At 41.3% G+C, this 11,205-nt stretch overlaps 1 protein-coding gene across 5 annotated transcripts in view; it reads left to right on the plus strand.

Annotated features, from left to right (window-relative positions):
* The first annotated feature begins 3,101 nt into the window (after positions 1 to 3,101).
* ankrd29 (ankyrin repeat domain 29) overlaps positions 3,102 to 11,205 on the plus strand; it is a 32,806-nt gene continuing 24,702 nt past the window's right edge. For 2 of the 5 annotated variants that reach the window (XR_010006013.1, XM_062980440.1), the window contains exons 1-2: positions 3,103 to 3,302; positions 11,044 to 11,154. Coding sequence is in view for 4 of the 5 variants with exons in the window: in XM_062980440.1 (XP_062836510.1) it covers positions 3,261 to 3,302; positions 11,044 to 11,154 (153 nt within the window). In the remaining variant the exon portion in view is untranslated. Of the gene's footprint in view, positions 3,303 to 11,043; positions 11,155 to 11,205 lie in introns of all 5 variants that reach the window. The other 3 variants (XM_008108634.3, XM_062980442.1, XM_062980441.1) reach the window with 2 other exon arrangements.

Consider the following 11,205-nt stretch of genomic DNA (forward strand, 5'->3'; position numbering starts at 1 on the left):
TATACTACATTAGGAGCCCCTGATGGCGCAGCAGATTAAAGCGCTGAGCTGCTGAACTTGCTGACTGAAAGGTCAGTGGTTCGAATCCGGTAAGCGGAGTGAGCTCCTGCCAACCTAGCAGTTTGAAAACATGCAAATGTGAGTAGATCGATAGGTACCGCTCCAGCAGAAAGGTAGCGGCACTCCATGCAGTCATGCTGGCCACATGACCTTGGAGGTGTCTATAGACAACACCGGTTCTTGGGCTTAGAAATTGAGATGAGCACCAACCCCCAGAGTTGAACATGACTAGACTTAATGTCAGGAGAAAATCTTTACCTATACTACATTAATTTAGTACAGTATATTAATTTAATTAATACATTGCTTTTCTGCCAAAAGAAAACCATGACATCGTGTTTGCAATGCCCCAATATAGTTTTCAGACTTTTCAAAAGATTTGACATGGCTACCTTGGCATCTTAAAAACGTTGAACATACTGAAGCTGTCCATTTTCATCATGACTCCTTGATCTCTAGTTGTCAAATATTGGGCAGGAGAGAAGCATTGTTGTTACACAAGGTCATTAAACAGCACTCACATTGAATTGGATTATATGGCAGTGTGGACTCGGGGCCCTTCCACACAGCCATAGAACCCAAAATATCATCAGATAATCCATGATATCTCCTTTGAACTGGATTATCTGAGTCCACACTGCCATATAATCCAGGTCAAAGTGGATTTTGTACAGCTGTGTGGAAGGAGTCTTAGATAACCCAGTTCAAAGCAGATATTGTGGATTATCTTCCTTGATATTCTGGGTTATATGGCTGTGAGGAAGGGCCCTTAGGCCCTCTCTACACTGCTATATAAAATCCAGATTATCTGCTTTGAATTTGATTATATAGCAGTGTAGACTCAGATCATCCAGTTCAAAGCTGATAATATGCATTATCTGCCTTGATATTCCAGATTATATGGCTGTGAGGAAGGGCCCTGAGTCCACACTGCAATATAGTAGAGTCTCACTTATCCAACATAAACGGGCTGCAGCATGTTGGATAAGCGAATATGTTGGATAATATGAGGGATTAAGGAAAAGCCTATTAAACATCAAATTAGATTATGATTTTACAAATTCAGCACCAAAACATCATGTTATAAAACAAATTTGACAGAAAAAGTAGTTCAATATGCAGTAATGCTATGTAGTAATTACTATATTTACAAATTTAGCACCAAAATATCACAATGTATTGGAAACATTGACTACAAAAAGGCAGACTGCGTTGGATAATCCAGAATGTTGGATAAGTGAATGTCGGATAAGTGAGACTCTACTGTATATATTCCAGTTCTAAACAGAAAATGTGGGATTGTATGCTGTTGTGTGGAAAGGACTGCCATATAAAATCCAGATTATCTGTTGTGAATGAGTCTTCTGAGGCTGTGAGTGATAATGGAGGGATCAGGAGAGGAAGGAAGAACCCTCGCGAGGAGGGCTCGCTGGAAGATTTACACAGGAAGAGAATCAGGGAGGTTGATGGGGAGTCTTCATGTGGGGACTTGGGAGGGGATCTTGAGGTGGAAATGGTTGCTGAGGAACCGGTGGTGACTGAGGAAGTTGGCACAGATTGGGCACGGGCTCCGGAGGATCTTGGGGAGGAATCTGGGTCCATGGATACTGTGGATGCTGGAGAGGCTTGGGTATCTTCAGAAGCAGATCCCACATGGTCTGCTTGGAGGAATGAGGGTAGTTCCACAGGTGTGGACAGAGTTGGGTGTGGACAGGATGATGTTGATTCTGATGAGGAGTTTGGGACGCCTGATCCTAGGGCGCTGGCTGTTTGGAGCTCAGATTCTGATGAGGAACTTGGGACACCTGACCCTAGGGCGTTGGAAGTTTGGACGCCCAAAGAAACCTAAATAAATTGGGGATTTTTGGCCACTATTCTTTGTGTGTGGCAAGGTGTTGCTGGGCGCCATTGGGTTTCATGTACGTGATTCTGAAGACTGGCTTGGGACTTTGCAACAGATGTAAGTTTGCTCCGGGTTATTCTTCAACTGAGGGCTGGAATTGCGTGGGTTTTCCTGGACTGCACTGTTTTTACTATTTTGCATTAGCTGCTGTTCGCCTTCGTTGTCTTGGCTTTTTGTGCCCTCCCTTGACGTGGACCTTCTTGTGACAACTTCACCCTTTGGACCTTGGACTGAATCTCGACTTGGCGTATCTCTTCGCTCCCAAACTCGGTTTGGCATCGTTCTCATCTCTGTGGCTGTCTACCGTTGCTGACTCCTGGCTTCGTTCCCGACCCTGACGCTGTTCCCTTAACCCGACTTCGGACCGGCTTGACTTCGCTACAACTCCTTTGGCTCCTGGCTTGGCTTCCGTCTCTGCAGCGGCTTGCCGCTAACTCCTCAGTGTTTTCCAGTTTTGTTTGTTTGTGCCACTGTTTAACCCGGTTTGGGTTTTTGCCTCAGTTTGGAATTGCTGCTGTACTCCTGGGTTTTGGGGAAGGTTTTGGGGCTTTGCGGTGATGTACCTTTGTTTGTTTTGCCTTTTTAAGCCCGTTTTGTGTCTTTGGGCTGAGTTCAAGTACTTTATGTTAAATCCGGATTATATCTCTGGTTAATCCGGATTATATGCCAGTTTATGTTTTTGGTGTTTTTTCTGTTTTAACTGCCTAATAACACTGAAGATTAAGTGTTTTAAGCCTCTGACAATTTACTGAGCTATTTTTGAGTTGTTACTTAAATAAACTATATTTTGCTCTCAGTTGGCGTCTGACCTTTGACATTATCTGTTTTGAACTGGATTATATGGCAGTGCAGACTCATATAATCCAGTTCAAAGCAGACATTGTGGGATTTTCTGCCTTGATATTCAGGGGGCCCGCCCACGCAGTCATCCCACAAAATCCCACAATATCTGTTTTGAACAGTGATATCTGAGTCCACACTGCCATATATCCCATCGCAAAGCAGATATTGTGGGATTTTATCCAGCTGTGTGGAAGGGACCTACTAGATCCAGCCTCTGACAGTCTAGCCAGCCACCCAAACGCCCACCCAATTGAAAGGAGGCGCTAGCCAAGCCAGCAGAGGGGCTCACGTGACTCCCGCCGGTCGCCATGACGACGAGGAAGCCAGGCGCAGGCAGGCCTCGCGTGGCGGGAGGGCCGCCTGGCGCGAGGCCGCGGCTGCTGTTCCTCAGGGAAGGAAAAGGCGAAGGAAGAAGAAGGCCGAGGAGGCCATTGCCGGACGTGGGGCTGCCGGCATGAGCAGCGAGGGCTGGGCCGAGTTTAAGATGTCTTTCAAGGTAAGCGCGGCCGCCCCGTTCCTCCTTCCTTTTTTCTACGCTGCGGGTTGCAATGCAGTCAGGCGCCGAGCTGCAAGCAGGCCTCGTTTGAGGAGTGGAAGCCTTGCAGCCCAGACCTATGGGTCTGTATTTAGAAAGAGAAGGTGCGCGTCTTAAACTTGTTGTTTTCTCTCAATAATATACAGCATTTATTTATGTTCAAGGGAAAACTCTGCTCCTGATAGAACAGACTTGGGCCTCCCAGGTGTTTTGGACTTCAACTCCCACCATTCCTAACAGCCTCAGGCCTCTTCCTTTTCCCCCTCAGCCGCTTAAGCTACCCTGCAGAATGAATGCAGCCTGACACCACTTTAATTGCCATGGCTCGGTACTATGGAGTCATGTCAGTTGTAGTTTTACAAGCATTGTATAACCTTTAAGGGAGAAGAAACAGCGTATTTTTATTATTATGATGCTGGGTTGCTGTGAGTTTTCCGGGCCATGTTCCAAAAGCATTTTCTCCTCTTTTCTGCATGTTGTTCTTTATTTACTGATGAACCAACATGGGCACAGCATATTATTCGAGAACACAAAAATGCTGGACCACTCTTAACAACTACCATGTCAGACTACACAGAGAAGCCATTAAAATCCACAAGCATGTGGACAATTTCAACAGAAAGGAGGAAACTGTGGAAATGAACACAATCTGGCTATTGGTATGTTAAAACTCTAAAATCAGGACAGTAAATAAAGAACAACACCCAGAAAACGGGAGTTCCAGACATGAAACAATCAGGGCCAGTTAACACTTCCCAACAAAGGATTCCCCCAGACAGGCAGCAGACAGGCCCAGAACCTGCAAGGCCATTCAGTGCTAATCAGGGTGGCCAGTTGCAACAATCACACATGCCTTAAGCAGACGAGAGTTCTTTCTCCCACACTGGATCTTCCACAGATATATAACCCCAATTTGCCTAGTTTCCAACAAACCTCACAACCTCTGAGGATGCCTGCCATAGATGTGGATGAAATGTCAGGAGAGAATGCTTCTGGAACATGGCCATACAGCCCAGAAAACTCACAGCAACCCAGAGATTCCAGTCATGAAAGCCTTTGACAACATATTATTATGCTGTCTTTCTCCCTTAAAGGAGATTCAAAGCTTGTAAAATGCTTGGGAGTTGTATTATTATTATTATTAATAATAATAATCAAGATTGAACTTCAAAGACTTTGGCAGAAACCAGTGCAGATGGTCCCAGTGGTGATGGGCACACTGGGTGCCGTGCCAAAAGATCTCAGCCGGCATTTGGAAACAATAGACATTGACAAAATTACGATCTGCCAACTGCAAAAGGCCACCCTACTGGGATCTGCGCGCATCATCCAAAAATACATCACACAGTCCTAGACACTTCGGAAGTGTTCGACTTGTGATTTTGTGATATGAAATCCAGCATATCTATCTTGTTTGCTGTGTCATAATAAAATAATAATACAACTCCCAAGATTTTATAGCAGTGGTGTCAAACTCTGTTCCTTTTACAGTGTAGATGCACCCTTAATATTTGAAAAAGTGTGTTTCAAAGTACATCTACCCTACATAAAAATGCAGTTTGACACTGCTTTAACTGCCATGGCTCAGTGCTATGGAATCCCGGGGTTTGTAGTCTTGCAAGGTCCTTAGCCTTCTCTGCCAAAGAGCATTGGTGCCTCAATAAACTACAACTATAATAATAATAATAATAATAATAATAATAAAACAACTTTATTCTTATACCCCGCCACCATCTCCCCGAAGGGACTCAAGGTGGCTTATGTATAGGTCAAAATGCCCACACGACACTAAAAACTATATGAGCAATCCATTAAAGCATGAACAGAATTAGAATAAAACATGATAAAATATAACAATCTAGATAAAAAACAGTTAGATAAAACAGCAGAATATAAAACAGCAACAAAAGCTCAATTAAAACAATACTCAATAAACCAATTGCCAGTAGTACAATGAGTGTGACCAGGCTATAAAAAGGGTTGGGCATGGGATAGTGCAAATAGCGTATCATAGGGCTGGGTATTGGATAAAGTGCTGAGAGTCAAATAATATTAGGGAACCTCAAGACTGGGTATTTATAACTAGTGATTAGGCGTTCTCAAATGCAAGCTGAAACATCAAAGTTTTTAACTCCCTGTGAAAGGAAGACAATGTGGGGTTTGCCTAATATCCCTTGGGAAGGAGTTCCTAAGTCAGGAGGACACCAGTGAAAAGGTATTCTCCCTTGTCCCCACCAACTGTGCTTGTGACTGTGGTGGGAGTGAGAGGAGGGCCCCCAGCAGATCTTAGAGCCTGTGCCAGTTCATAGGGAGAGATGCAGTCACAAGGATGAACCGGTTAACCATTCAACTCTCAGGATTCCATAGCATTGAATCGTGCTAGTTAAATTGATGTCAGACTAAATTTATTTTACAGTGTAGATGCACTCTGAGGCCCCTTCTACACAGCTATATAAAATCCACATATAACTGGAATATATGGCAGTGTGGACTCAGATAATCCAATTCAAAGCAGATATTGTGGATTGTCTGCCTTAATAATAATAATAATAATAATAATAATAATAATAATAATAATAACAACAACAACTTTATTCTTATATTCTACCCCATCTCTCCGAAGAGACTCCGGGCAGCTTACATGGGGACCAAGCCCAGCAATGCAACAATAAAATACAGCAACATAAGATACATTCAATTTCAATGAATTAATACATAAAAGGTAACGGCGCTCCATGCAATCATGCCGGCCACATGACCTTGGAGGTGTCTACGGACAACGCTGGCTCTTCGGCTTAGAAATGGAGATGAGCACCAACCCCCAGAGTCAGACATGACTGGACTTAAGGTCAGGGGAAACCTTTACCTTTTTTTAAATACATAAAACATATAAAAATCATAAAAGTGTAAACTCAACAACAACCGATAGCCAATAACCAATAGCTGGGCGCTGTTGAAATTCTGGTTATATGGTTGTATGGTAGAACCCTTAGTCAACTTGAAAGAGGAATATGCAATGACCCCAGAGGTAACCCAGCCCCCCCCCCCCCCAAAAAAAATAACTTATAGGAAAAAGTAAGACGGACCTGAAATTCCTTAGTTTGGGATTGCCCTCTTTATCCATTCTATTTTTATAGTATTTTTACTCCTTAGCCGTATATAGTCTTAGGTGTATGCCTCCTCCAGCACTTTAATGGGATAATAGTCCCTGGTACCTACCTCTTTCCTAATCTGTACTTTACAAAACTATTTGTACTTTTCTGGCCCACTACCCCTTTTAGGAGCCAACCCAGGTTTTTATCAAAGTGTGTTTATTGTTTATTGGTATATGTGATTTTATTTGTTTATGATTTGTTTTTATTGTTGAGTTTTATATTGCTTATTGCCTGGGTTTGGCCCCATGTAAGCCACCCCGAGTCCCCTTGGGGAGATGGGGTAGGGTATAAAAATAAAATTATTATTATTATTATTATTATTATTATTATTAAATTCAGCAGTATAACTGATGGATTTCTGCAGGACAGACTGAAACATTAATTCTAATTTATTCACAGCTAAAAGTTGCTAAAATGAATTGGCAGTGGCAGATTGCCAAAATGAAGAAGTGAGGGAACAGTTTGCTGTCCTTCTGAAGGATATTCCAAAATGTTGGTACCGCAAACAAAAGACTTCTTTTCCGTAATACTATGGTGACTTGCCCTTCATGGGGTTCCCCATCCCTGCAGTTTGAGTAAAAGATGCTGTCTTATGCTTGAACTTCTCACATGTTGAAAGTATTCATGAGGTGTGGATGTACTAACCAGTTCTGACAATAAGGCTCCCATTTACACTGACCATTTAATGTAGTTTCAAACTGTTATTAAAACAAGTTGTTTCGCTGTTCAGATTATGAACTTCAGAAATCCTGGAACCCGTTTGAACCCCAGGTGGTACAAGCCACATAGCACTCTCCGAATGAAGAGCTTTCTTTCATGCTGCCTGTCCGACTGCAGTTTGAAACTAGCTTTGAACTACATTAAATGGTCAGTGTGCATGGGGCCACAGTCTGTCTGAAGCGTTCCTATGCTTATGTGCAGAAACTGTATATGTGCACATAGGACCCATTTTCTGTGAGGGTGGTATATGGCGTCGCCCCACCATACATTCTTTTGATATATAAAAAAATTCAAAGTGGATCCTCAATTTCAGGGGTTGCAGTCGTGGTTGAACTGCAACTCTTGTTATTCGTCATCATTGACCTATGCTGAGCAGGGTGTCTGGGATTACAAATGAACATCTTGAGGGCAGTAAGATTTCTATCCCTGCCGTCAGTCTGCTGGTTTGTTTAGCTCTATCCTGGTTATTGAGTTCATAATCATGTTGGCTGATAAGGTTGGGGATTCTTGTTGGTAATCTACACTGACAGTTGAATGTAGTTTCAAACTAGCATTGAAGAAAGTGGTTTTGCTATTCAGATGGTTACATAGGAAATCTTGAACCCAGTTTTAGGCTCGGAAGGTGATGACACAAACCACAGAGCACTTTTGTAAGTTTGCTGTTTGGCCGCCGGATTTGAAGCTGGCTTCAAACTGCAGTAATTTGTCAGTATAGATGGGCTCTCAGCCCCTATAAAGGGTGCCAATTTGTAGAAAGCTAATCTTTTCTTCTAATCTAAATTATTCAGATTTGAACAATGTTTTTCACATGGTCCACGTGACTGAAGTCCCAGGACAGTTAAAGCAATGTCAAACTCCATTACTTTTACAATATAGATACACCCAAGGTCATTCAAATACGTCATTCAGTACATAATAGAAAGGGGAGGATTGTAGCACATCTGAAAGCAAGTGTAATACCTCATAGCACAGAGCTATTTGCTAATATTTCATATTTCTCTATATCCTGTTCCTTGTTGCAGAACTTAGTGTTCATTTTTATGATCGTGCATATTTATTTATTTGTCTGGCTGTCTTGCGAAGAGACATATTATCATGGTATTTTCTAGACATGTTTAATGAATGATGAGAGATTTGGAAGAGGGGACTTTAATTGACATTCATGCCCTAAATTGTCTCCTACAATGAGGATGTGATGTCTGGTAGAGGCTGAGGGAAACTTTCTAATCTCTGAGTAACTTCATCCTAAAACTCTCACAACCAGTGGACCTGGAAGTTGGAGCTGTGTTAATGCAAACACATAAAATTCAGATTCTTTGCTCTCAGCCTGACAAAAGTAACTCTTGTTCTCTTTCTCCATATTTTTAATGACTAATCTTTATTTTGATGAATATTTATTATTACTATATTCCTTGTGAAGCAGAACACGGCGACTAAACAGGGCTGCCTCTGCTACATTTTTGCAATGTCATTGCATCATTGCATCCAGTCTGAAACATTTTGATAAATAGATGTCACTGTTTTCTGTCTTTCTAGTAAACACCTTTAGATAAGCAATAAAATAAACAAAAAAAGGATCTTCCTATCGTCCAAACTGATTTCTCAGTTTATGTTTATTGGAGAAAATCAATTCTAGAATAACATTTTTAGATGTTAAGGAGAAGATGTGAGTCTCTAAGCATGCTGCTGCTGCTGCTCAGTCATTTAGTCATCTCTGACCCTTCGTGACCTCATGGACCAGTCCACGCCAGAGCTCCCTGTCGGCTGTCACCGCCCCCAGTTCCTTCAAGGTTAAGCCAGTCACTTCAAGGATACCTTCCATCCATCTTGCCCTTGGTCGGCCTCTCTTTCTTTTTCCTTCCATTTTCCCCAGCATCGTGATCTTTTCCAAGCTTTCATGTCTCCTCATGATGTGGCCAAAATTCTTCAGCTTACTATCAGTTATATAGAATAAGCCAAAAGGCACAAAGGGGTCTATTAATTTAATAACTTTTAGAAAAGTATTTTTCTTTGTTCTTCTTTATAGATTTTTCACACATCATGTATATTGTTTGCTATATATACTGTATATTATACTATGGCACTATAATGTAAAAATAAAAATTAAGGAGCTATGAAATATTGAAATCCCTTTGTGACTTTTGGGCCACCCTGCATAAAACCCACACAGGAAGATGTTAGTAGCATATGTGTTGAATTTCTAAACCACCACTGGATATTTTAGTGCACACAAAAAGGTAACAATAAGATAACAGTAAATTATCTGCTTTGAACTGGATTATACGAGTCTACACTAATCTGGGATTAGCATATGATATGGGATCAGATCCTGGGATATAGGACAGGATAGATCCAGCCTAAGTGCTAACTTTTGAAATTAGTGGGAGATAGGTTCTTTTTGGTATAATAGAGGGTGTGTACAATCCGTGGCTATTTCTTTTGCAGGCTGCACTGTGTGTGCAAAAATGCTTTTCCCTTGCTAATAGAGGTGGAAAGTAATTTTCTTGATGGAGATTACTGAGGTCCACCACCTTTTATGATCTGAGACTGCTGTTTTCCTGGCCACAGCAGGGATGAAGAAACAGACAGGGATGATTGCTAGGAGAAGACTTTTACATTTGTATGTGTGGAGTAGGAATATACTGGGGAACGGGAGAGAGTATGCTTATTTGTCTTTGCATGTACAGTAGACTCTCACTTATCCAATATAAATGGGCTGGCAGTGTGTTGGATAAGCAAAAATGTTGTATAATAAGGACGGATTAAGGAAAAGCCTGTTAAACGTCAAATTACATTATGATTTTACAAACTAAGCACCAAAATATCATGTTTTACAACAAATCTGCCACTTGTTTCGGAATATGACTGCACTTGTGTTGATGCTGGACGTGTTGGTTCGCTGTGCGTTGCTGCCTAGAAAAACAGCTGTGGATCTGGATGGGAGGCAGACTACGTTGGATAATACAGATCATTGGATGAACGAAGGTTGGATAAGTGAGACTCTACTGTATACAGCTGTCCATCAACACTTGCAGTTTTGACTTTTGCAGATTTGATTATTCACAAATTTAATTAAAAATATTATCTCTAGGAAACTCTAGGTCCTCCAGTGTGATTTTATATGGTCAACTTCCTAGATTCATACTGGAGACCCTAGAGATTTCCAGAGATGACACACCACTTTTTAAAAATTTCCCCTCATTTTTGTCATTTATTCAGTGTAATATATCTCCTTTTGATCTTTTAGCATAGCAGGATTTTAATCAAAACCTGTGACTTGCAAACTGCAGGATCTCACATGTATAGTTTTCCTTGGGAGTACTCTTTGTTTTGGGCATCTCTGGTCATAGTCTGATTGGTGGACAAATAAGGGCAAAAAGGCATATCTCAGACTGGCTAGGTGTATAGTCTTTCTAGAGTCTGAAATGATCTGTAGTATTTTTGCCTAAGACACTTTAGTGCAGGCATGGGCAAACTGAAGCCTTCCAGGTGTTTTGGACTTCAACTCCTACAATCCCTAACAGTCCATAGGCTGTTAGGAATTGTGGGAATTGAAGTCCAAAATATGTGGAGGGTCGCTGGTTGTCAATGCCTGCTCTAGTGTAATATACTCCTCTTTATTGGCAAAGTTGAGTATAGTTTGGTGATGTTCCTTTGAATAATACACAAACATATATTTAAACTAACCAAACCCAAAACACTGATTATAATGGGTATTAAAAGTAAAGAATGCCTATCATTAAAAAAAAAACTCCATATTAGTTGGGTGTGTAATAACCCAAAGCCAATTTTCAGTGTTTTTTGTTATTATTTATTTTTACTAACAGAAGGAGACACCGTTAGCAAATGCTGCATTCTGGGCTGCAAGGAAAGGAAACTTGGCCCTCCTACAGCTGTTGTTGAACAGTGGGCGTGTTGATGTGGACTGCAAAGATAGTGTAAGCATTCATTCATGCATTATAAGAGTAAATTATTTGCAATAATCTTCC

Source organism: Anolis carolinensis, chromosome 4 (genome assembly GCF_035594765.1).
Source record: "Anolis carolinensis isolate JA03-04 chromosome 4, rAnoCar3.1.pri, whole genome shotgun sequence".
Classification (NCBI taxonomy): domain Eukaryota; kingdom Metazoa; phylum Chordata; class Lepidosauria; order Squamata; family Dactyloidae; genus Anolis; species Anolis carolinensis.